Genomic DNA, 27,967 nt, shown 5'->3' on the forward strand with positions numbered 1-27,967 from the left:
ACGTCCTATTTAAATTGTAAATGTTGTGGATTTACTCTCCAATACACCGGTGGGCTGAAGTAGTAAACTAATTGGCGCGTTGTTTATGTGACAAACCTAAATGGCTGTCGGGTGGTGGAGGGTTACGACACATTTATACTTACGCGATCTAGTCCAAAAACCTTTATTATGAATAATGACACAAGTTTAACGTTACAACGTCCACGCAGGGAACTAATGGAACACCTTGACCACTGCAGCGCCGGATTACATCTCAGTCTCGTAGTATTTCACGTTCAATCAATCTACAATTCCTACCGCGAACAGGCGCCACTCACCCGCTACAACGCCAGGCGGCGCTGTGCTACGAGTCCCTTGACAATGTGGACACTAAATTTCGATTTAAAGCTTTCGTGACTGCAGGGATTCATCTTCTTGGTTCTTTCGGTATTGTCACGTAGAATGGAAATAATAAAATAATGAAAATAAAACAATTAAATTATTCTCACGACGTTTCGGCCACAACGCAAGCAGCCGTCCTCAGGTGAAGAACAGGTCTGTCGATAAGACAGAGTCTGAATGACACGTCCTGGGCTTGGAGCGTCTATTTAAGCTGGGAGGGACACTATTTGGCAGAGGTGGGACAAAGTCATTGTTATGCAAGTCCAAGTCGAGTCGCAAGTCATCAAATTCATGACTCGAGTCTGACTCGAGTCCAAGTCACATGACTCGAGTCCACATCTCATAGGTGGGACAAAGTCATTGTTATGCAAGTCCAAGTCGAGTCGCAAGTCATCAAATTCATGACTCGAGTCTGACTCGAGTCCAAGTCACATGACTCGAGTCCACACCTCTGCTATTTGGGTATTTTGGTAGTCACGGAGGTAGGTTCACAGAAAATAACAAAAACTACGACGTTTCGATCGCAAGACGAGCGGTCGTCATCAGGAAAAAGGAGGACACAAACTGGACACATGCGCGTTACGATCCCACATGGATGATCTTTAACGTCCACTGCGAGTTGAGCAGACGGCGCACAGTCGTATTATTACGATTGTAGTATTATTAGTGTCGTAGTAGTTAGGTAGTATTGCGGTATAGCATTATTTCAATGTCGTATTACGATAGTTGTAGTCGTATTACGGTATATTATTACGGTAGTATTATAGTGTAGTAGTATGACGATACGGTATTATTACGGTAGTAGTAGTATTACGGTGAATACAACAGAAGTATTAATCAGGGCGACCGCCGGAAATCCGACCGCGAACCTCCGCAACAACAAGCGATGACTCGCGTCACCGCCGCTCTCAGGCAGTGTTCGCTGCCACTCATTGAAATATCTATTCGTTTAAAGGGCGTATTGCTGAGGCGTGTTGTTGTTGAGGTGTTGTTGTGTTGTTGTTGAGGTGTTGTTGTGTTCTGTGCTTGTGCACCGCAACAGCAGCCAGCGCGGTCACGTTCGATCATTTCCCGCCAAAAAACAGACGTGACAAGCGGCCCCGTCAGATTCCCTACAGCGGATAGGCGGACACTCGCCACTTAAGTCACTCTGATTGGCTCTGAGCGCGCGCCCAGCGGAGTAGACGACCAATGGTATCGCGCGTCTGGCAAAGTGCACTAGGGAATCAAGTCTGAGGCCTGCGCACGGAGTAACAAGCGGGGTCGCAATGGGCGAGCGGACGCCGCGCAACCTACCGTGGTGAGAGCGAGTTAGTTCCCACACGGCAACAACGCGCGTGCATCGTTACAGCATGGCTAGACTATGCTTCATCATCACTGGTGCTTCATATTTACATCATGCAACTTTATTCACGTGGGGACTTCGGCTTCTTCGACTACGTCTAGGCAGCGTGGAAGAGTAGGCCAATATAACCTCGAGAGGGCTCCCACTGGCAATGGTGTGAGCGAGTAATTTCAGGACCGCGTCTTTGACTTTTTGTACATTATATTCCATGCACGTTGTTTCATTGGTTAAGATTCGTATTTTATCGGCCTTGCTGAGGAGACTCATGACAAAATACGAATGCCCACAGGCAAATAACATGGGGAAAACATGGTAAAAACATGCCCATGTTAGTCAATGGGCATTCGTGTTTCTGTCACTCGTTTGTCCCCTTGCTGAACTCCAATGTGACTGCGCAATGCGGAGTCGCGTTTAACATAAGAGATCATTGTGCCTCATTTGACTTGAATAAAGTTTCTACAGAAACCACTTCCAAACAACTTTAAATACTTTGGGATTTTGTTTTGTTAACGCTCAGGAACCCTGCGGCTAGGTGGCGCTGTGGGCAACAGTTGCAATTAAAACTCCGACCGTTACCCCTGTGTAGTGGATAACATCTGTGCAGTATTGTCTTGTACAACATTATGAGACACTAGCGGAAGTACCCGGCTTTGCCCGGGTGAAAAATATATTTCTTAAAAACCTTACATATATATACACAGATACTAAGGTATTGTCAAAGCCCGGTGAGCTGTTTGTACATTTCTCCACCAACAAATATATAAGAGGCTTTCACAAGTCCAAAAAGTTGTAGAAAGTGTGGGGTAAATAGTTGATGTCAAAATGTTTCCGAAAATTGTGGTCTCCCCCCCCCCCCCCTCAAAAATATATTTACCCCTCGTAGGTATATATACTAACAACACCTTACATACAACAGAGGAAGTGGTATCTATTGACTCTGTAGTAGTATCTACTGACTGTACCGTAGTATCTACTGAGCCAGTAGTAGCTACTGACTGTGTAGTAGTATTTAGTGACTGTAATAACTACTGACCATAGTAGTATTTACTGGGCCTACAGTAGTATCTACCGACTATATACTCGTAACGACTAACTGTATAGTATCTGCTGACTCTATAGTTGTATCCACTGACTATAGTAGTAACTACAAAATCTATAGCAGTATCTACTCACTCTATAATAGTATCTACTGACTCTAGTAGCTACTCACCGTAGCAGTATGTACTGACTGTATAGTAGTATATACTGACTGTAGCAGTATTGACTGACTGTAGTGGTATATACTGACTGTTTTAGTATTTACTATAGCGGTATCTACCAACTCGATAGCAGTATCTACTATCACTACAGCAGTGTATACCGACTGAGGTCGTACCTGCTATCACTACAGCAGTGAATACTGCTGTGTTGGTACCTGCTATGATTACAGCAGTGCATACTGCTGTGGTGGTATCTGCTATGATGAGAGGAGTACATATTGTGGTGGTGGTACCTGGTATGATAACAGCAGTGCATATTGACTGTACTCATCATTCACCCTCACCATTCACCACTCACAACTCACCCTTACCACTCATCCTCACCACTCACCACTCCCACTCACTATTCACCCTCACAACTCACCACTCACCAACCTCCCTCACCAATCTCCCTCACCACTCTCCCTCACCACTCACCAGTCACGCTCACCACTCACCCTCACTACTCACCACTCACCCTCAACACTCACCCTCACCTCTCACCACTCACCCTCACCACTCACCCTCACCACTCACCCTCACCACTCACCCTGACCACTCACCACTCATCCTCACCAATCACACCCTCAACAATCACCACTGACCCTCACCACTCACGCTCAACACTCATGCTCACCACTAACCCTCACCACTCACCACTCACTAATCACCTCTCACAACCGTCACTCACCCTCACCACTCACTCTTACCACTCACCTTCATCACTCACCCTCACCACTCACCCTCACAACAACCACTCACCCTCACTACTCATCCTCACCAATCGCACCCTCACCAATCACCACTCACCCTCACTGCTCACCCTCACCGCTCACCACTCAACCTCACCCTCACCACTCACGCTCACCCTCACCACTCACCTCTCACTAATCACCACTCACAACTGCCACTCACCCTCCCCACTCACCCTCACCACTCACCCTCACCACTCACCCTCACCACTCACCCTCACCATTCACCCTCACCACTCACCATTCACCCTCACCACTTTCCCTCACCACTCTCCCTCACCACTCACCCTCACCACTCACCAGTCACGCTCACCACTCACCCTCACTACTCACCACTCACCCTCAACACTCACCCTCACCACTCACCCTCAACACTCACCCTCACCGCTCACCACTCACCCTGACCACTCACCACTCATCCTCACCAATCACATCCTCACCAATCACCACTCACCCTCACTGCTCACCCTCACCGCTCACCCTCACCACTCACCCTCACCACTCACGCTCACCCTCACCACTCATCCCTCACTAATCACCACTCACAACCGCCACTCACCCTCACCACTAACCCTCACCACTCACTAATCACCTCTCACAACCGTCACTCACCCTCACCACTCACTCTTACCACTCACCCTCACCACGCACCCTCACAACAACCACTCACCCTCACTACTCACCCTCACCACTCATCCTCACCAATCACACCCTCACCAATCACCACTCACCCTCACTGCTCACCACTCAACCTCACCACTCACGCTCACCCTCCCCACTCACCCTCACCACTCACCACTCACCCTCACCACTCACCCTCACCATTCACCCTCACCACTCACCATTCACCCTCACCACTTTCCCTCACCACTCTCCCTCACCACTCACCCTCACCACTCACCAGTCACGCTCACCACTCACCCTCACTACTCACCACTCACCCTCAACACTCACCCTCACCACTCACCCTCAACACTCACCCTCACCGCTCACCACTCACCCTGACCACTCACCACTCATCCTCACCAATCACATCCTCACCAATCACCACTCACCCTCACTGCTCACCCTCACCGCTCACCCTCACCACTCACCCTCACCACTCACGCTCACCCTCACCACTCATCCCTCACTAATCACCACTCACAACCGCCACTCACCCTCACCACTAACCCTCACCACTCACTAATCACCTCTCACAACCGTCACTCACCCTCACCACTCACTCTTACCACTCACCCTCACCACGCACCCTCACAACAACCACTCACCCTCACTACTCACCCTCACCACTCATCCTCACCAATCACACCCTCACCAATCACCACTCACCCTCACTGCTCACCACTCAACCTCACCACTCACGCTCACCCTCCCCACTCACCCTCACCACTCACCACTCACCCTCACCAATCACCACTCACCCTCACCACTCACCCTCACCACTCTCCCTCACCACTCTCCCTCACCACTCTCCCTCACCACTCTCCCTCACCACTCTCCCTCACCAGTCACGCTCACCACTCACCGCTCACCCTCACTACTCACCCTAACCACTCACCCTCAACACTCACCCTCACCGCTCACCACTCACCCTCACCACTCACCCTGACCACTCATCCTCACCAATCACACCCTCACCAATCACCACTCACCCTCACTGCTCACCCTCACTGCTCACCACTCACCCTAACCACTCACGCTCACCCTCACCACTCACCCCTCACTAATCACCACTCACAACCGCCACTCACCCTCACCACTCACCACTCACCCTCACCCCTCACTACTCACCACTCATCCTCACCAATCACACCCTCAACAATCACCACTCACCCTCACCACTCACGCTCAACACTCACCCTCACCACTCATGCTCACCACTAACCCTCACCACTCACCCCTCACTAATCACCACTAACAACCGCCACTCACCCTCCCCACTCACCCTCACCAATCACCACTCACCCTCACCACTCAACCTCACCCTCACCACTCAACCTCACCCTCACCACCCACCCACACCACCACCACTCTCCCACACCACCACCACTCTCCCCCTCACCACTCTCCCCCTCACCACTCTCCCCCTCACCACTCTCCCCCTCACCACTCTCCCCCTCACCACTCTCCCCCTCACCACTCTCCCCCTCACCACTCTCCCCCTCACCACTCTCCCCTTCACCACTCTCCCCCTCACCACTCTCACCACTCTCCCCCTCTCACCACTCTCCCCCTCACCACTCTCCCCCTCACCACTCTCCCCCTCACCACTCTCCCCCTCACCACTCTCCCCCTCACCACTCTCCCCCTCACCACTCTCTCCCTCACCACTCTCCCCCTCACCACTCTCACCACTCTCCCCCTCACCACATGTTAAGGGCGATCCTAAAGGAATCTACAACCTTCGATGATTCCTTTGCGCGATTCAAAGAAGGTTTCCATTTTTAATTACAGAGTTTTGTATGTTATGTTTTAAAGTTTTTAGGAGTTTTTAATTATATTTTAGCCCCAGTCAACGCCGGATATTTCACATTCGTAGCAGTTTATATCAACTCTATAACCAACTAATATTAAACGGAAATAAGGCGATTCTAAATGAATCTACAACCTTCGATTCCTTTTCGCGATTCAGAGAATCGATTCTTGGCACGGTCGGGTTTAGAGTTTTAATTACACAGTTGTATTTTCATTGGGATGTTATGTTTTAAAGTTTTCAGAAGATTTTAAATGTATTTTTCCCCCGGGCAACGCTGGGTATATCGAGTTTATACCACAAAGTCGACGCCTGACAGACTTGCGTGTCGAGGCCTAGTACCGTGCAGAGCCTCCGGCCTCGCCTAGATTGCCCACCCGGCTGAGGCTGGGTACTGGGGCCGTTAACCCCCCCCCCCCGCGCTACAATAATACTGTCTAATCGCTATAATTTTATTATCTACCGACCCTATAATAGTAATTGCACACATTGGGGTGGGGGGGAGTGAAGAGGACGTGAAACTTTGATGAATTTACCTCAGAGTCGCGTGTTATTGCGTGCGCATATTTTTAACGGGAATTAAAAATGGCGTCCACCCCGCAGCGAATGCGTCGCTACCCGTTGCCAGGGGCAACCGCCGTGGTCCGCGCCGGTCGGCGATATTAAATAAATAAATAAAGCGTTAAATATATAAATAAAAATCGCACTAAATCGATAATCGGTCCGATTTAAAGTTTAGAGACGAAAAATCGGAAATGCCTAAGTTTACCGCGGGGCCGGGGGCGTGCCCACCTGCAAAATTTAATCTCGCCGAACCCCACGGTCCGAGAGTTACATCCCCCGCAAGGGAGCGTACGCAGACGGACAGACAGACAGATAGACAGATAGACAAAAAATGAATTATATAGGTTAGATTTACAGCAGTTGCCCTTGTACGAGATTCCCCTCCGTCGTAGGAATGTGGAATTTCCACCACGGGCTCAGTGCTGCCAACAGATGAGCACGATGAGGCACATTGCCATAGAAGAGACCATGCTCTTCTGTTCATTGGGCATGTCGGGGACACTAACTTTAAATGTCAAATTCTTTACGCAACAGCAACTCTTGATTGTTTTCTTTGACAATTAACATGTTCCAGAATAGAATTATTTGAGTTCGATCACGTAACTATAAATGTGTCGTTAAACCCGCCATCACCCGACACAGCCAATTATTCAGGTTTGTCACGGAAACAAAACATGTCAATTCGTTATTAGTTCAGCATACTGGTGTGTTGGAGAGTAAAACCCACAACATTTAAAATTCGAGTACAGTACTGTACGACGTTTCGCCAGTATTACAACTAGCATCCGGCAGACAGGCAGACAGCCAGAGTTGTGGATAAATCCTGCTTCGGTCTTAAATAGAGGGATAAATGTGATATTGTCACTTGTAAATGTGGGGTTTACTCTCCAACACACTGGTGTGCTGAACTAGTAACGAATAGACATGTTTTGTTTACGTGAAAAGCCTTACTAATTGGCTGTGTCGGGTGGTAGGGAGTTTAACAACACATTTATATTCACGCGATCTAACCCTAAAACCTCTTATTAATAATATTGGTCGCGAAAGTCTGTGTTAAAATATAATTTTTACCGCACGTTTTGTCTAAAGAGCCACTGTCAGCCACCTTGCAGCAAACTCACCATTCCCATCCACCATGTCTCACTCACTGATCGTGGAAGGGATAATTGTTCAACGATTAATATTGCTTCTTAAGGCTCACGATTGATGTACTGTATTCAATCGTAATATATATTTTTTCTTTTTTTGAACAACAGGAATTGAGCCGATTGCCTTTAAATTATGCCCCATTAGCAGCCAACAGCAGCCAGCTATCGGTAATACCATGCTACTAACCAGTAGCAGGCTGTCCGCTTTTTTGTTTTTGGAATCACACTCCACGGGAGAATAATTACTCGGCTCACTAATGATGGGGATTTCTTTAGCATACGTTTCATAATAAAACAACTCAACACATTCGTTATTAACGCTGCCTTAAAAAGACAACAGTATACAGTAATCGGCGGCGTTTAGTGCAGTGGCTCTTCAGCATAGTACAAAGATTGAAAGCAATCAACTTCTGAACCATAGATGTTGGGGACCTAATGTATGCAGTATGTGCCACATTTCAGATGTATGCTTTCTAGAACGTCATTAGAATGTGCATCAACCACTCAGCCCAGATTGTCCATGTATAATGTATTACTGAAAGAGCCAAAGAGTATGGATTCCTGCAGTCACGAAAGCTTCAAATCAAGATTATAATGTGTTACTTTGGTAACCATGATCATTTAAAACGCTGAACCAGCGTTCCACCCAGCAATTCTGTACTGTCATAATAATGCTGCAGGCTGTACTTGTGAAAAATGGGTGCGTTTTATTGCCATGATGTAGTCAGTCGCCTGATGGTAAATTTTGTAATTTAACTGCTGATATTTATCCTGGAAACTGGTGTAGTGGTTAACGCACTACACTTTGAACATAACATTTGTGGTGATTGCTACCTAAACCAGTCTGGAAATTATCTCCCCTTCAACCACCTTCACAAGCCACACTGACCATTTTCTCAAACTCTGGTAAAAAAAAAAGTTGTTGCTCCACGTCTCTGGAATACCCTTGCTGCTCATTTCCTTTACTTACTACCCTATTCAACCAAAACACAGAGCATGCTTGCACCTGTACCTAACTTTTTCTGTCACCTCATTTTCAGAGTTTTTTTTATTGGCATGTGTTTCGTTGATGACCATTAAATGCGTCATTTGTTGTGCAACTTTCCTTCAAGGATCCTGTACTCGTTCTCTGCAATGTTGATGCTTTTCCATAATAGGGGTTTTTTGGGTTAAATCACGATCTAACCCAAAAAAAACTTCTCATGATTGATGTTTTTGTTTTGTATTTGTTGTGCTCACGTACCACGGATCTTCCTTGTAAAAGAGCCAGGCAACTAGCTATAAACAGGATAATATGTGTAACACATAAAACAAACTTAAGATGGTTAAGTATGGTCAGACAATCCCATGGACGAAGGGAGCTAGTGTTTTTAGGTCAACATTTCGGACTTCGACTTTATTAAACCATGCTAAACACCAAATTAATGGTATATAAAGAGGACACTTCTGTCCACACTGAGCAGCATTCGTGAATTACATTCAAACGATCTCGGTGACCAACATGACATGAGGAGGCCTTCATCCAGCAGTGGATTGACAAAGAACTGTGAATTAATGCTCACTAACTTTCCGGCGTTTGTGTTTGTGTTTTTTTTTGTAAAAGGGTGGAAAAGTATCGACCAAGAGTTCTTGACGAGCTCATCTCACACAAGGATATTCTAACTACGAGTGAGTCACCTCGCAGGAGAAAAAGCCACACAGGGCGGTGATGTTGTGCTACCCTCATCACAAACCAACTGTTATCCAACACTGACTCAAGGCTACCAACTGAGATGAGGGCAGTGCCATTGCTTGTTTGAGCAAGAAAACCATTTGACTCTGTTTGGTGATAATTTTGTTCCACTCCTGGTGTGCATGCTTGTATGTGAGCAGTCCAGAAGTTCATCAGTGAGGACCGATTGCCCCACTTGCTGTTCTATGGCCCCCCGGGTACCGGCAAGACGTCCACCATCCTGGCATGCGCACGGCAACTGTACGGGGAGAAAGAGGCTGCCTCAATGGTGCTCGAGGTGCGTACGTCGTCCTCCAGACCTCGTGATGGCATGATGGGCAGTGCGCATTTATGGTCCCCACCTTCACCAATTGACACTGACCGACATGGTGAAGCATGGGGGTGTAGAGAGGCTCTAGTTCAGTAGTAGTTTGACAAAGGGCTGTACATGTACAATGAATACCATCATTACCATTTTTACGATTCTAATCTCTTTTTTTTAATCGTCATAACTGTTATGGCTGTCGTACCATGGGAATTTCTACCATTGTGGTCATCATCCCCACCATCATCACTACGATAACCACCACTTACTACTACCACCAATGTCAATAATACTACAAAAATCATCACCGCAGTCATCAATTTAAAGTCATGATACTGACACAGTGGCCTGCCTCTATGTAAATTATGATGCTGAAGCAAATGGCATGCATGAAGTTGAAAGCATGGGGTTGGCATCACATTAACGATGACCAATTTTCCCTTTTTAATTGTCCCAAGCCATTTGAATATCCAGGATGCTCATAATTGTATCATCTATTATTAAAGAATGTAGCAGTTCAAGCTAGGTGAATAAAATTATACTTTGTAAAATTATATTATTTTACTTACCCTCAAGGGAGTAATAATCAGGCTGCAATTTGAGCTAGACCAGTAAATGTTTGCGTCCAATTTTGTAAACAGTGCTATGAGGCATATCCAAGTCCATTTAAGCTTTTTTGATCAACTTGTGGATTATGCTTTATGGCTGCTTTGACACTTTCAACAAATTCTCTAACTGTGGAGAGCCTGCCAACATATGATTCCAAATCTTAATTTTAAAAATTACATTAACATAGCAAATTGCTTGAATCTTGATGATGTTTTCCGTTCTTTCATTTCTCAATCCGCTTGACCTGCTGAGGGTCGTGGCGGCAGCATGTTGAGTAGTGGCGGTCCAGACCTCCCTTTCCCTGGCAACGGGCTCTAGGTCTTCCTGAGGAATTTCCAGGGGTTCCCAGGCCTGCCGAGCGACATAGTCCCGCCAGCGTGTCCTGGGCCGGCCCCGGGGTCTTTGCCCAGTGGGCCGTGCCGGTATAGTTCCAGGGGGAATCTACCGGGGGGCATCCTTACCAGATGCCCGAACCACCTCAACTGGCTCCTCTCGATCAGGAGGAGCAGCGGCTTGACTCTGAGGCTCTCCCGGATTACCGAGCTTTTCACCCGATCACAAAGAGTAAGCCCAGCAACCCTGCAGAAAAACCTCATTTCGGCCCCTTGTATCCGCAATATTATCCTTTCCGTCATTACCCAAAGCTCATGACCATTGGCGAGGGTGGGAACGTAGATCAACCTGTAAACCGAAAGCTTTGTTCGTGAACTTAACTCCCACTTCACTACCACGGAACGGTACAGCGCCCTCGTCACTGGACGCCGCACTGATCCCCCGGCCGATCTCCCGCTCGCACTTATGAAAGAGACCCCGAGGCACTTAAACTCCTCCACTAAGGGTAGCTGTTCCCCCCTCACCTGGATAGCACACTCTACCATCTCCCGGGAGTGAAACATGACCTCAGATTTAGAGGTGCTAATCCTCATCTCAGCCGCTTCCCACTCAGCATCAAACCGTTCAAGTGCATGCTGGAGATCACAGGCTGACGAGGCAAAGAGGACAACGTCATCGGCAAAAAGCAGCGACAGCACCTCCATGCCCCCGTACTGGATACTCTCCATACCTTGGCTGCGCCTTGATATCCTGTCCATGAAAATCACAAACAGGAGTGGAGAGAAGACGCAGCCTTGGCGGAGTCCAACACCCACAGTGAATGACTTTGATTTAATACCATACGGACACAACTCTCATTCCGGGAATAGAGGGACCAGATAGCACACAAAAGCGGTACTGGTACATCATACTCCCGCAGCACCTCCCACAAGACTTTCCGGGGAACACGGTTATATGGCTTTTCCAAGTCCCGTTGACCCCTCCAAAGGCGTCCGATAGTTTGCCAAAACATCTTTGAGGCTGCCCAGTAGTCCATCTCCATGGACTCTTCAAACTCCTCCCACGTGTGGGCTTTCGCTTCAGCGACTGCTACCGCTGCCACCCTCTTGGCAAGCCAGTACCTCTCAATTGAGTCGGCAGACCTTTTTCCGAGCATAGGTCCTAGGGTTGCCACATCAACATCGTCCCCTCGGACTCAATGTCCATAACCTCCCCTGGAGTGTAGGCGAAGTTTTTCCGGAGGTGGAAGTTGAAGTCTTTCTGCACTGGGTCTTCCGCCAGACGTTCCCAGAAAACCCACACTATTCATTTGGGCCTTCCACATCTATCTGGTCGGTGCCTCAAGCGTCGTATCCAAATTACCACCAGGTGGTCATCATTTGACAGCTCTGCCCCTCTCTTCACCCTAGTGTCCAGAACATGCGGCCTTATGTCCGATGATACAACTATAAAGTCAATCATTGACCTTCGGCCCAAGGAGCTTTGGTACCAAGTATGCTTATGAGCATCCTTGTATTTGAACATGGTGTTTGTTATTGACATTCTGTGACTAGCGCAGAATTCCAATAACATCTCACCGTTCGGGTTCAGATCAGGGGGGGGATTCCTTCCAATCACGCCTCTTGGTGTTATCTCCATCGTTTCCCACTTGAGCACTGAAGTCGCCCAGTAAGACTACGGAGTCGGTAGGCGGCACTCTATCGAGCACTACACCCACCGGCTCCAAGCAGGCTGAATACTCTGAACTGGTGTTTGGTGCATAAGCACAGACAGCAGTTAGAGTTTAATTGAGGCGACCCTCTCATCCACTGGGACAAACTCCAACTGAACAGCACCCAGCCGAGGGCTTGTGAGTATCCCCACACCTGGGGATACACACAAGCCTCTCACCAGGGTTTACTCCGGAATAGGAGAGGGACCACCCCCGATCGAGAAGTTTGGTTCCTGTGCCAATACTCTCTGTGGAGGTGAGGCCGATTATGTCTTGTCGATACCTTTCTACCTCCTCCACTAGCTCTGGCTCCTTCCCCCCCAGTGACGTGACATTCCACGTCCAAATAGCGAGTGTCCATTGCCAATGTCCATTCCGTTCGAGACCATCCCTCTCCCTGCCATACTGGCATCACACCCGCCCCTCACCCATCATCCTGCGGATGGGGAGCCCACAGGATGGTTGATCATGTTTTGATCTTTGTAATATTCACTTCATGTGGGTGGTGCTTTGAAACTTGGTATGCAATTTGACACAATTTAGTTTCTCTTGTAAGGATGCTGTTTTATTGGAGGGTACTTGCCTGACACCTAGTAGAGTAAGAAAATAGCCCAACTGCATCCTAAGTATAATTATATCCTAATTTATATTCTTAAGGATCTACTGTTGTGTCAGTATCAGTTTGTGATTGAACTTGAATGTAAAATAATACACTACAGCAGTCATAACACTAACACAGCACAGAGTAAATCCTATCGAATTAATGTGCTTGACTTGCACTGTCTTATGACTACATAATCATCTCTTCTCCCCACCTGGGATTGTATCACATCGTGGAGTCTATGTAGAGCTGGGGTATCCAGTTATTTTAGTAATTGATTACTTGACCGATTATCAGTTCGATAACTCGACTAATCAGGTAACAAAAATATTTGGAAAAAAAGTCACCTCTATTTCCATGTGTGCCGCTGGATAGGAGGTGCCAGGGTGGAGCTTGGGTACGTAATTGCACCCATCGGCCGTGATTGAATCAACTAATCATCCCGGCTCTTGGTCTATCTTGGCCTTATTCTATGGCTAATGTGGAACCATCTTTCCACTCGACCCCTGACCCCACTGGCAGCTGAACGCGTCGGACGACCGAGGCATCGATGTTGTGCGAGGCCCCATCCTCAGCTTCGCCAGCACGCGCACCATCTTCAAGTGAGCTTTGTTCCACAGTTCAATAACGGCATTGTGTTTGTGTAGTGAGTTTTATGCTTTCCGACAAAAGTTCAAACCGTTAATGTTTTAGCAGTCTGTCCATCTGTAACATGTGGTCAGGAAAAACTCAAATGATTAAACTAAATGGAATATAATTATCATTTTGTTATTTATATTCTCCACAATGACGCATATTATTATTTAGAGTTTTGTATAATGTTACGTCTTGCGTAAAACATATTGGGTCCGTCGGATAACTTTGGAGACTTTAATTAGTAGGGAGCTCGTGAAAATGAACCTCCACCACGCCCGAGTTCTTGCTTGATATGCTGCATTAATTAACATCCATGAACGCACCTCACATGCCTATGCATTCCCTGCCTCATAACATCTTTATAAATATACATGAGCACGCTACATGTCACTTATACCATTTAATGTTACATCAACCTGGGCCCACTGTACTAAGGGTCCTTGCCTAAAGGATCAGCAGTTCACAGCAGTCATTCAATGAAGCCTTTGACTGCTAATGAGACACTGAATGTCGAAACCGGTTTACTTGTTTTGAAAGATTGATGCTGAAATTATGCACTCCCAGAAAAACAATGTGGCTGATGGATTATGTAACAAACCTTTTTTTATGTGGAGAGATGGATATGTGAGAGAATGACTTAAAATTATTTTGCAATCTAAACGTAGTTTTTTGTATAGAAAACCAACCAAATTTTTCAAGGAGTTTGCCAAAATTTGATAACAATCCAGCGCTAATTGGATAAGCTTTGTCAGCCAAAGTGATGATGTCACAGGCCATGTGTGCATACAATGCCTGGCCATGATGTTGCTGAATATGACATCGTTTCGCAATTTCACAAGTCATGCACTCGTTGTGTGGGTCGGAGAGTCATCATATTTCTTAAATACTTGCTGGGACAAACGCAATATGAAAAGTGTTACAAAATTCATCCACAGGCGTGGTGGTTTTTTTACTATATAATAATTTTGTCAATGATGAGCATGCGGTACTGTGGTGTCCCAGGAAGGGCTACAAGCTGGTGATTTTGGACGAGGCAGACGCCATGACTCAGGACGCCCAGAACGCCCTGCGACGAGGTGATGGGAATCTCGCACGCGCACACACACACACAGACAAAAAATCTTTGTTTAACCTTGCAGAACGTGAGGACCAGTCCTGTCAGCGAGCACCTATTTAGACCTGCATCAGGCACAATGAAGTGGGGTGGCCAGAACTACACCTGAACAACATCGTCTCACTATTATTGATATTTAAAGACCGCACCAGATATTTATGGCTGAGTCGACCTAGTGGATACCCAGGACAGGCTCAGGTACCACGTACCCCATCGCGTCGATGTAATAAATCTGGATCGTGAGGATCATAGCGCTCATCACTGCTCTACTTTAGACACAGATCCCCTGTGTAGCCTACATAGGCTGTGAGGATAAGTTATGTTAGTGAGCACCTATGACATTCGAACACCGTGCACGAGGGGGTGTTGTGGCCAGCACCTCCACTGACCACTTTCCTATCCCCAGTAGTAATGTTTTCAAGGCTGAGTCGACGTAATAAAGGCCTAGAACTGGTTCAGGTATCACTTTGAAAAGTACATTATCGGTGTGTGGTTTTCCGTGAATATGTTTTGAGGGTTGATCTGCCGACCTTAATAGGTGCTTGCTAACAGATATTTCTGCTACAGTCTATGATAAGGCTAACCCCGGTATATTTGTCTTTGGTTTTCATCCACCGGCAGTGATGGAGAAGTTCACGGAGAACACGCGCTTCTGCCTCATATGCAACTACCTGTCGCGAATCATCCCCGCACTGCAGTCGCGCTGCACACGCTTCCGCTTTGGCCCGCTTTCGTCCGACCTCATGGTCCCACGCCTCCTGCACGTTATTGCTGAGGAGCAGTGAGTCCCGGGGTGGGGGGAAGCTGGGACCTGGGTTTCGCTGGGCTTAGCTGGAATTCAAATATCACTTAAAGAGTTGTGTTTTCTGCGGTGTAAAAAAATATATACATTGACAAAAATCTCACTGATCTTGTCATTGACACATACAATGGAGGTCTGGTGCATCGCTTGATATGTCTTCACACTTTGTTTTACAGGTGCTGTACTGTGGGTGTATTTTGCGCTAACGTGTGCCCCCTTGCTCGCGCGGCCACAGGGTGGACGTAACGGACGATGGGATGAACGCGCTCGTCACGCTGTCAAACGGGGACATGCGGCGTGCGCTCAACATGCTGCAGGTGAGTGCACGTGGGCTCTGCGCTGTGTCGCTTTCTCTTGCGGAAGGCAACTGACCAATGGGTTTGCGTCACACATTGCGGGTTACCTCACATCATATTCGCACTGCCCACGGCAGTTGCGATCACAGGTGCAGATACAGGTTCAATCACCTCCACAAAAGGGAAAATAAAACTATCTCCCAATGTGACTGTGGTGCACAGCAATAATTAATCAGTGTAACACATCGTGAACCCATGTCCACTGTGAGCCTATGAGTATATAGGTCTCCTCTGCATGAGTCTCGGTCTCTGAGTCTATGGGTCACCGTGTGAATCTTTAGATCTTTGCGTGATTCTGTGGGTCTCTGTAAATCAATGGATCTTTGCGTGAGTCTGTGTGTCTCTGTATTAGTCTGTGGATTTCTGCGTGAATCTGTGAGTGTCCTGAGTCTGGATCTGTGTGTGAACTCATGTCCAGTGTGAGTGTTCTCCGAGGGCACAAGTGTCATTCACTAGTTTTACTCTGAAGCCAGCAGCTGCATTCACAATTTAGACAATGATGTATAGTTGCTGCTCAATTCATACCCACACATTATTGAACTGGGTTCTCAAGTGTAGCAAGTTGATAGTCCCCAATAAAAAACACAATATAATACGTTTGTCTTTTCTCTTAACCCAGCCCATCCCGGTTGTGACGGCTAAGCTATTTTGGTGATTGACACATGACGAAATGACTTTGCTTATACCCGTTCAAGGTGATTAAGTGAAGCTATTTTCTAATAGTAATAATTTAGTGCATTTGATACTTGTGCCATTCCTATAGTGTAGGGCGATCTCTTTCCTCCCCTCGCCCCTCCACTTCTTTCCCATGCCTCCTTTACCCTTTCGTAACCCCTAAGTACCATATTTCATGGTCACCCATTCCTCAGCCTTTGCACGCCCCTGCCATCAATATGATTCTTCTATTATACCGTTTTTTTAACTATGTGAAGTGCCTTCAACAAAGGCGCTCTATAAATATAAGATAAGATCATCGTGAACAAAGACGCTGCTGTGTTTCACAGGCACAGTCTGCAGTAGTTTCACAGGAGGGGGCGATGTTGCTGTGTGATCCCAATTGAGTGGTTGTAAGTAATAAAAAAGGCACAAATGTGTACCATGATGCCGGCATACAATAGCACAGAATCTTTAACGTAACCTGCGAAGCAGACGGCGCCTATTTTACAGTTGATAAACCTGCAGTATTAACCAAGACGGCTTGCTGGATTCAAACCACAAACCTCTGCAGCAAACAACGATAGTGCTGCTGCTGGGCCTCGTGACCGCCAAGCGTAGCGGTACGGTACGGTATATTTTCATATTTTGTACTAAAAAAAAAATTTGTGCTGTAATTTTGCACCGTATCTTTGAAGATTTTTTTCATACAGTATCAGTACGGTAGAATTTCGTATCATTTCGTACCTTATATCATACCTAAGGAAAACAAATCTTGGAAAATAAAGGATAGATGACAAGCAAGCTGATAGTATACCGTTCTTCTTGTTTTATTTTTTTTGTAGAGAGCTCTTTACTCTTTAATTTCGAAATATTCATTCAAATGCTTAAAATTCTCATCCGTTATCAAGGGTAAGTGGCATTTTGAGAGTGTAATCTTGCCTGCCATTTTAGTTATGATAACTGATGCTTTAAATCAAAATATAACTGATGTGTTAAATTATTGTAGCCACCTTGAAAGAAAAAGAGTAGAATGGAATTAAGAAGCTTAGTTTCTAATTAATTGAGCAGCCGAGTTCGTACGAAAAGAGTATGAAAAAGGTAAGAAAAAAATACCGTACTTTCATACCATACCTGATGAAAAGATATTGTACCATATTCTTTGGGTCTTTCGGTAAAGTCATGTAGATAGGTTCAAAGAAAATAACAAAAACTACGACGTTTCGATCGCAACACAAGCGGTTGTCATAAGGAAAAGGGGGTTAGCCTCTAAGGGCAAACTGTTTATAAAGGTTTGAAATGGGCGTAGCCCAAGTGTCAGCACCCTGGGTGGGGGGCAGCTCATGTTAATGCAAGTGATGGTTCTCGTAGAGGGCCACGACGGCGCTGGTAGTGGGCTTCAACCAATGAAGGGCTACTGCTAGTGGTGATGGTAGTAGTGGGCAGTGATGGTCCCGGTGGTGAGCTTACACCAATTAAAGGGCTGCCAGGTCTAAAATGGCAACATTACATCCAGTTATGACTTAAACTGGTTGATAATGTCCTTCCAGTGATTACTGAGGTTGTACCCATCTTCTCGGTTGAAATTGTGTCTATGTCTGTATATATGGATGGCTTCATGAACGCATATTTGTTGATAGCCAATGGGTTTGCAAAGTACCTTTTGTCTTAGAGAAATCAATTTCGCGTGAGCCCACCACATTAAAACGATGATCAGCCACAGCCGAGGTATTGGTCCTACCGTGTTTCGGATCTGCCTTATGTTCACGAACACGGTCCGAGACGTGTCGCTTAGTTTCCCCAATGTAAGTACTGCCGCCGACACAGCTTAGTTTGTAGACGCTGGGGTATTGCATGTCAGGGATCACATCCTTCACAGATGGGATCAGATCACGAATTTTATTTACTGTGTTAAATCTAACCTGGATCTTGTGTTTGCTTATGATTTTGGAATGAGATCCTATCAACAGCCTCGTTACGAAAACCAACAATATCATCACTGATTCGACATCTTTAATCGAACCAACCAAGCGTTTTTCCTTAAAACCCTCTGCTGCTAGACCACCCAGATTGTATGACTTACCAAACATCCATAAAGAAGGTACACCCCTTCATCCTATCGTCTCCACCATTGACTCACCCACCTACAAACTGGCCCAATTTCTGTCTGAAACCTTACAACCATTCACTGGTAAGACCGCCTCAGCTGTACTTAACTCAGCTCACTTGGTATCGTTAATTAAGGACATCTCACTATCTCCAGGTGATTTGCTCGTTAGTTTCAATGTAATCTCTTTGTTTACCAAAGTTACTGTGCCTGACACCATTGCAATCATTGAAGATTTGGTCCAACAAGGACTGAATGCTGATGTACCGACCCTGGTGAGACACTACCTCACCAACACTTACTTCACCTGGAATGGAACATCCTACAAACAAGTTGAAGGTGCCACAATGGGTTCTCCCTTATCTTCAGTTATAGCCAATGTTTTCATGGAAAAATTTGAGACAGACGCCATCCAGGCATCCACTCTACGTCCGTCCTTGTAGAAGAGGTACGTAGATGATACGTTCGTCATCTGGCCACATCGCCGACCAGCTCTGAACCAATTCCCCAACCACATAAATTCTATACACCCAGCCATCAAATTCACCATGGAGGTGGAAAAGTATGGCAAGGTACCATTCTTGGATGTTTTAATCGAAAAGAGACCAGATGGCTCAGTGCCGTCGTGGCCCTATATGAGTACCATCACCTCTAGCAGCAACCTCCACCGTCAGCAGTGTGAGTGTGTAAAGGGAGGTGCAATGATTACTTGGCAGCCCTATAATTGTTGACAACACACCACCAGCGCCGTCGTCGCCCACTACAAGTACCATCACTTGCATTAACATTAGCTGCCCCGACCATGCTGCTGACATTTGGGCTACGCCCATTTCAAACCTTTATAAACAGTTTGCCTTTAGAGGCTAACCCCCTTTTCCTGATAACAACCGCTTGTGTTGAGATCGAAACGTTGTAGTTTTTGTTATTTTCTTTGAACATATCTACGTGACTTTACCGAAATACCCAAAGAATATGAATTCCTGCAGTCACGAAAACTTTAAGTCAAGAAATATCATACCATAATATTGTACCGTACTTAACCGAAAAATCCCATGCCATACCGTAATGCCATCCTTGGTCACTGCCCACAACGTGCAGTTAGCAACAGTAAGCCAACTTAAATACATTTTATTTCAATAATTTTACACGAGTGCATATGACATTCAAATATGATCTATCAGACATACTCAGGATCAGCTTCTTTTAAACCAGGGCTGTGTTCAGAATGCTGGCCGAATATGGCCCATGCCTTCATTTCATGTAGTCCACAGTCACGTGTGGCCTACCGCTTTGAAATGCCCAAAAATGATAGACAGTAAACCCTCTCTGTCTGCGAGGGTTACGTTCTTGAAAACACTCGCTAATGCAAAATTCACCAAAACTCATGACTTTCTTTTGCCTTTTTTCAGCAGACGCACGCTTCTCTCTCAATGGATGCTTGAGAACCATGATTAAGGGCAATTAACAAGCAAGTACGATGCACAATAGTAAGTTCAGAGTGGGATTACTGCGAGACTTCAGGACAAAGCAGGCAGCTGAGGTCGGGCGTTCGTAATCTTCACAGAACGTTTCAAATCTAAAATTATGCGCGCACCTCCCCAGTGTCGGTGGTCTGGCACCATGTACACTCGCGAATATGCGAAACTCGCAAATCCAGAACTCGCAAACAGCAAGGGTTTACTGTATTACATCGCTGCATGAATATTAGCCGCACTAATTGGGTACTAAAGGGAAATATTTTTAACCTAGCAACATTGCAGTAAACTATAAATTATTTTATTTTACCAGGGAAGGCCCCCTGCGCTTCGACTTTAGTGAGCTTAAACACTTCTGGTAGAAGTGTTTGTGCTGCGTGTGTGTGTTAGTGTGCGGTTGCCCATGAGACAAAGATCTCCCATTATAGCCTTAGCAGACTGTAAAAACAAATGCTGTTAGTGAGCACCTATGAAAGCCGGCATGGCACACGAGGGGGTGGGTGGCCAGCACCCTAGTAGGGAGCGGTAGTGCAGTGGTTAGCACGCTGCGCTACAAACCCGGCGAATCAAGTTTGATTTCCGCTCATGGCCAACACCAGTGACGATTATCTAAAAAATCTGTCCTGGGCCTCCTGTAGGAACCATAAATGTGTACCTGATGCGATGTGTAAACATTGCCACTGGGAGAGACAAAGGCAGCCGGACATAGTGCTGGCTACCCACCCCCTAGTGTGCTGTATCGGCCTTCACAGGTGCTACTTGCTAACAGCACTTGCCCCAACAGTCTGTTAAGGCTAAATGGGGATCTTTGTCTGTGGTTGCCCGTGAAAGGTATTTGAAAGTCCTATTCACCCCTGTGCTAAACAAACATTGATTCTCTACCCCCCCCTGCCTCCTCCCATCCCATCCTTTTTGCAATTCCCGTGAGTCAGAGCACCAACATGGCATACGGGCGCGTGACGGAGAACAACGTGTATACGTGCACGGGACAGCCGCTCAAGTCGGACATCGCCAACATCGTGGACTGGATGCTCAACAGCGACTTCAGTGGTGCCTACAGACGTATCCAGCTCGGCTACCCTTACCCTTCCCCACGTGTGTGAGGCAGCTACTCACACACACACACGTCTGACCTTAGTGGTGATCTCAAATAACTCGGTTGGTGCCGAGCCATGACGAAAACATTTTGGGGATGGTGCAAAAGTCCCAGATGTGAGGTGTCATCATGTTCCATCTGTTGCTGATGTTTCCATGACATTCCTTTTATGCTACACCTCACTTTTATTAGTCTGTATTTTTTTTCTCCCCTCGATTACACTTTCATTGGTGTTGCTTTTGCTGGATTCTTGTTTGGTGACATTCTTTTGTATGTATGTAGAACTCTCTCATCCTACATAGCCAACCTTGCTGACCCCGTGCCTTATCAGTCTGCAGCCCTCAATCAGTGCTATTAGTGTTCAATCAAACTTCAAGATCTCTCTCAAATATCTTTGTGTATTATTCTATCTAACTTAGTTACGCCTATTATCGCTTGCCAAAGGCGTGCAGAATCTGCACCACTGAGTCCGAGTGATCAATACTGGTGGGCAATACCCAATGCTTGATGAGCATGGAGACACTGACTGCAGCACAATGACAGAAATTAATCCAGTGAGTCATGCTCAGCTGCACACAGTCTGCTTGTTTAAATCAGTATAACCTACAACTATGTAAGGGCAGATAGGCTTGCTAACACTTGCCTATTACTAAATCACCCAGGAATGCACTAAACTGGGTTAAGTATGGATAAGCTTGGAAGGGCAACCACGTGCATAAAACAGATGTTGTTGGCTGTTGTGTGGCGATGTTGTTAGCAGGGAGCAGTGCAGAATAATCCATTGTTACGCTGTGTTCCAGTATCTAATAGTGAGGTTTCACTTTAGACATATCAGTACAATTTTGTCTTGGGGCCGCTGCTGGCAGGTTTTTTAATTCTCCCAGCTCAGGTTGTGATTGATGTGGTGAATTATGCGATGATCACATTGTGTGTATTTGAATTGCCCATCAATCAATTAGGACTGGCAATGACTTGTTCCTTCCCCGCGGCTATAATGGTAATTTATAAAAAAAACACCGCACAGTATGGTAATGTTAAAAGTAAAACTTTTCCCTTGTTCTCACACCCGCACTGGTGCTGGCCTTAAACCTAAGACACACCAGAATATCTTTCCTCCTCAGCCCTTCCCTGCCATCACATCACGAGCAACCTGGGACCCCACTACTCAGCGGGTCCCGTAAAGCTGATCTAATTTCCAAGTACTGCACTTAAGAAAATAGTCACTGATTGATTTTCTCTTGGGAAACATTATATATTGAAAGACCATTGTACAGTCAGTAGCTTCCCCTTGCTATCTGATTATTGGGCTATGATTGAGGTTGGTGGTAGCAGTTGCTTTTAGAGATCATATTTGAGTTATGGCAACCCTGATGCCTGTATGTTTGGAGTTTACATGTTCTCTCCGTGGTCGCGTGGATTTTTCTCCAGGGCCTCCATTTTTTCCCTCCACATTTACAAACATGCATTTCGAGTATTTGGCTGCTATAAATGTCAACGTGATAAGCCACTTCGTTGGGCTGTCATTTGTGGCCAGGTCGCTTCTGAAAAAGGGCTGTATAGCTCAGTGGGCCTTACCTGGTAAATATTAAAAGTAGTTTAAATAGAAAATACAGTCCTTTTGATTTTTAGTTACTAAAGGTAAAAGGTGTGGCTCTTTAGATCCCTTATGGATATTTTGGCCTTTACTTCCACTCTGGCTACCCCACCACATGTGACCTGATGATACACTTCGTGTGGTGTTCACAGTTATACTGTAGGGTGGAGAGGCCGGAGGGGGGGGGGGATTTAGTAAATTTGCTTCATTGTCTCAGCTGCCATGGTACAGGCAGATCAAGCCAGTGAGCCCTGGATTTCAAATCCAGCATGCAAACCATTAAACCACGGCAGCATCCTTTTCAATTACTGCTTCATTACTGCTTCATTGCAGCCTCATGGAGAGAACAATGTGTGCCCAGTGCTGATTAACTAATTTCAATTCAAAGAAATCAATGATTGCTTTATTATTATAATTACACTTGTTTACCCACACAAGCCTCACTGAGTCTCCAGACGATTTCAGAAGGGGCCTCCCAAGTTATCGCAGGAAGGGGCAATGTTGCTGCTGTGTAATCTCAATTAAGTCATTTAACACATAGGCTTTCGCGACCAATATTATCCGTTAAGGTTTTTTGGTTTAGATCTAAATTGAGTAATTACTCAATTGAGTAATTTGCAGGTAATATTTAAGTATTGGAACGTTTGGCCAATGCCAGTTACATTGTATATATTTCTTAGCGATGGGAGGAAACCAGAGAATCCAGAGGAACCCATGCAGAACAGGGGGAGAAAAGCACACGGATCACCACCTCCACACCCTGCCACCCCACATGACTCCTTATAAGATTCATATATTTTTTTTATTTAAAGATGGCATCTGGGATTGAAATTGCCATGCAGCCACGACCGATGCGGGTAGAAATCTCCATCTCGCCTGGTCGTGCGTTTTGATTCCTGCTCAGGGGATTAATGGAAAAAAACTGCCAGCAGACACATGCTGGGCTTGCCTCGTCTTTTGTTACTGCCAATTCCTTAGCACCTCTCGCAGAGATCATGGAATTGAAGACTCTCAAGGGTCTGGCGCTGCAGGACATCCTGACAGAGGTGCACACCTTCGTCCACAGGGGTGAGTCCTGTTCAGAATTCACAAAATGATGAGCTGAAAGTAGTGGTCGTGTGGCTCAAGAGTTCAGAGGGGTGATCTTGTGCCACTGAGATCCAGGGTTGGAGTCCAGGTCCAGCCGCACGTAATTAAACTGGGTTCTGAAATGTAGTGACTCGATGGCACAAAAAAACTAAGCTCGTGAAATGTGTTTCTGCATTGTAAGAATGTAACTACATCGCATCACAGAATTAAAATATCGGTTTGACTCTATAACACTGGCAGAGTGAATGGTTAAGTGCTGCAACTTATGCTGTCGAAGAAAGATCACGTGAATGGATCTCAGGGGTAATATTTGTTTCAATGGATTCTTCTCGAACACAAAGAGATATCCAAATTGATTCTTCATATCATGATGTGATCACAGAGTAAAAAAAACACAACTGCTGTTCAGGTGGCACTCTTTTCCAGGATACACCCCTAAGGCAGTGTTATAAAATCCATATTCCTATGACAGGATCAAGTATATCCATAAGACAAACATTAGTGATGTCTCACCAATGTGTTAAGAGTACTCAGTTTAACGACCTCAGAGAGATGGAGGGCTCCATCGACCCTTAACCAGGATTTCAACTTGCAACCTTAGAAGTATGAGTTGTGCTGTAACCCCCCTTCCACCTCTGATAATAGTGTAGGGGTGATTGTCACTCACGTAATGGAGCCCAGGAACAGAAAACTCGCACTAAGCTTCGCTATATTCACGTACCCCCTTCGTAATTTTTCACATTAATTTGCCATTTTACTGATGTCAAGTGGGAGTCTGCTGTGGGGAGTTGCCAGGGTGAGGTTCACTATTGCACCCTGAGGTCTACAGCCAATCTGATTTATCTTGACAAAAATGTATCTCATTGTGCTATGGGCGTCGTGCAAAGAGACGAATAACCTGTTAGATTGTCTCGCAGTGCAGCGTAACCCTTCATTTTAAAGAGAATGGCCCACTGAAGTGGATATCACAGAGCTACCTCTGAAATCCCCTCAAGTGGTCCACACCATCAGGGGTGCAGCATTTCCCACCTGGCCTGCAGAACAAAATGTATATTATTTTGTGTGCGGTCATTAGGTGACCGATCTAAGCCTATCAACTCACTACACTTGAAAATCCAGTTTAATTCATCACAGGCGGGATGTCAGCAGTGTCAGCTCGGCATTGACCCCTGAGCTACCCGGCCATCTCGTAACTCTAGACTTTAGCTTCGGAACGTCACATATGTGTACCAATGATGCCGTGCTGTAGTCTGCCTCAGCAGGACATCTATTGCTTCTATCCAAGTGTTGATGCAGTTGCATAGTGCCCCCACTCAGTCAAACAGTTGGGAACTTAATTCCTCATTGTAATTTGATAAACAATACCACTTTGCAAAATCAACAGCATTTGTTTAATTTGGAGAGAATATCTGCATCCCAGGAAGGTTAAATCAATGGCCGCCACTGACTCACCACCACACTCTTTAAATTAGAGGCCTCACATGTTGACTTTTACACCATTGTTTCAGCTGTGCTGCTTTGTCTTCAATTCTTTACAATCCAGTGATGCAACTCGTTTGCAACTGAATCAACATTTGCAAACAGGGATTGCACCCTATTTCATTATGCTGTGTACAAGCTGCCTCCAGGCTAATTCTTATGCACAATTAACTTTATCTTGTTTGACAAAGCACTTACCACTTGCTGCTGCTACTGGCTCACTTCAACTGGAGTAACCTGCTGTTTGACTGTTACGTGTGAATGCCAACCCTAGGGGGGGCGGCTTCTTTCCTTTGTGGATGGCTTTGTTATAGGGGTGTGTCTTTGTCTGGCTTGTTTAATGTGAATGCCAATTTTTTTTTTCCACAGTTGACTTCCCCATGTCGGTGAGGATTCACCTCCTCACCAAGATGGCAGAAGTCGAGTGAGTTGACTTCACTGTCGTTCATGCACACACCCACACTCAACAGCTTTGAGATTTCCATGGAAACCCATGCGCTTTTCTATGAACGCTTTACAACAAGCTTGAAAGTGTTTGTGCATTAGCTCTGTCTATCTATAGTAGGGAGAAGGGGGCACTAACTCGAGTAAAGATGAACCAATGTCAGTGAATCTTGAGTGTGAAGTTGTATAGTTTTTAGGGACTTGCCTGAGAACACTTGCAAAATTTATCTAATCTCAAAACAATTATTAACGTTGCTCTGGAGAATATTAGAAACACAATAATTAAGTGGAAATAAGTCTTGTTTAAATACCTGTCTCTCCACATCCAAAAACGTTTTTGCACATCGCTTAAGCTACAAGGCTGAGAGTGCATAATTTCAGCAGCATTGCTTCAACACATGCAAACCTTGGACTAGTTTCAACATTGTCTCAAAGGTTTGCCCAAAACATGCACACACTCCAAAGCTAAGGGAACTCTGTAAATACACAAAAGCATTTTGCCCTAACAGCTCCCCATCAGCTTCAATACTGCTCATGACTTGAGGACAAATGCACGGCTGGAAGGTATTGCAGAATCCATGCGCATGCACGATTTTTCTTCTTTGTTCAAAATTGCATCATTTATTTTTGTTGCAGGTACCGCCTGGCCTCGGGCACCAACGAGAAGATCCAGCTGAGCTCCCTCATCGCTGCGTTCCAGGTGGCGCGGGACATGGTGGCGGCCGAGGCATGAGGGCACGACGAAACCCCGTGGCATCTCGGGCTTCGCGGTGACGTGTGAGTAAGTGGGACTCTGAGCTCATTTGACTACTACAGCTGGAGTTTTCATTTCCCACGATCGGATGTTTGATCGCTGAATCAACGTAACAAATGGGTTGGGGTATTATTATTTTTTTGTATCCTTCACGGACACTTTGTGTGGTGAGACGAGCACGGAACTCTTGAAGGGGTTTTTGACCGACAAGACATCTGCGTACTTGACAAGAGGGCTTGAAATACCACATGCTGCAAATAAAATCCTTCCTCAGCATTTCAGTGTCACCTTCCAAGCAAGATGGAGTACATTATAAAGTCGTCGGAAAACCTTGTACTTTTAGGATTGTTAGAGAGACGGGTTTGGCTCAGTGTTCGGAACAAATCTGCGGCGTTAAAGCAAGTAGCACAACACCCACATGTTATATTTAGTCTATCGAGTATAATAGAAGTTGGGTGTTGGTATGCCCCCTGGAAGTAAGGCTGTTAATATATCATTAGTGTGCATGTTTCAAATGGCTTTGCCTTCCCTCTACCTGTGTAATGTAAGCTTGTATGCTTGTATGCTTACATTACAGAGCTGTGCTTGTTCATGGTTACATCCAGATTCTGACGTGATAAACAGTCTCAGCCTACAGAAGTCTGCTTTTGTACAAGACACCCAAGACTTGTTTAAATAAACCATTACTTTTGTCTGGGTCGGTAAAGACTAAGTCGCAGGATTTGTAATAAAATCTGCTCAAGCACCTGCTTCCAACCCAAGTAAATGAATAGCGGTCATCTTTGTTGGCGCCTTCCTGGTGTGTGGTAGTCCATCCCTATGCCTTGCCACAGTTGTCGTCATTTTACCAACACCACATGGAGGCCGAATTGATCCCAAATTGGAGTCTGGAAATAATGCTCGGCAGGAAATCGATTAACGTTTTTCTCTCCGTCGTTTGTTGCAAAGGATCGCCAGATTGAACGAATCACAAACCATCACAACCACGTTTGTCACCCACAATGCAGCGGGATTGTTGAAACCTGCCGTGAAACTTTTCTGCCGAAATAAAAATATGTGACGTGTACGGCATCCGTATTCTTTTTCTCTTGCATCCGTTTAAAATAGCGGTGGAATTTTCCGATGCGGACATGGGCGAGGATAGACCAAGATCTCTCCCGAGTCACAAGAGTC

General features: G+C 45.8%; 1 protein-coding gene across 1 annotated transcript; it reads left to right on the top strand.

Moving 5' to 3' along the window:
* The first annotated feature begins 1,261 nt into the window (after positions 1-1,261).
* On the top strand, positions 1,262-27,858 carry RFC5 (replication factor C subunit 5). Its single transcript, XM_078611629.1, has 11 exons — positions 1,262-1,681; positions 9,508-9,572; positions 9,777-9,913; positions 13,717-13,796; positions 14,833-14,906; positions 15,566-15,725; positions 15,982-16,063; positions 21,271-21,400; positions 24,019-24,096; positions 25,966-26,020; positions 26,677-27,858. Exons 1-11 carry the CDS (start codon positions 1,650-1,652, stop codon positions 26,771-26,773), a joined length of 990 nt encoding a protein of 329 aa, XP_078467755.1. The 5' UTR covers positions 1,262-1,649; the 3' UTR covers positions 26,774-27,858.
* Positions 27,859-27,967: the final 109 nt, after the last annotated feature.

This window comes from Lampetra planeri, chromosome 37 (assembly GCF_965212315.1).
Source record: "Lampetra planeri chromosome 37, kcLamPlan1.2.h2, whole genome shotgun sequence".
Classification (NCBI taxonomy): Eukaryota; Metazoa; Chordata; class Hyperoartia; order Petromyzontiformes; family Petromyzontidae; genus Lampetra; species Lampetra planeri.

What these genes read in the sequence shown, in the direction of transcription:
- RFC5 (XM_078611629.1), top strand. Translation starts at nt 1,650, where the DNA reads ATGGGCGAGCGGACGCCGCGCAACCTACCGTG. An exon ending in CACGTTATTGCTGAGGAGCA is followed by an intron (nt 15,726 to 15,981) that starts GTGAGTCCCGGG and finishes GCGCGGCCACAG; the next exon opens with GGTGGACGTAACGGACGATG. An exon ending in GTGCGCTCAACATGCTGCAG is followed by an intron (nt 16,064 to 21,270) that starts GTGAGTGCACGT and finishes CCCGTGAGTCAG; the next exon opens with AGCACCAACATGGCATACGG.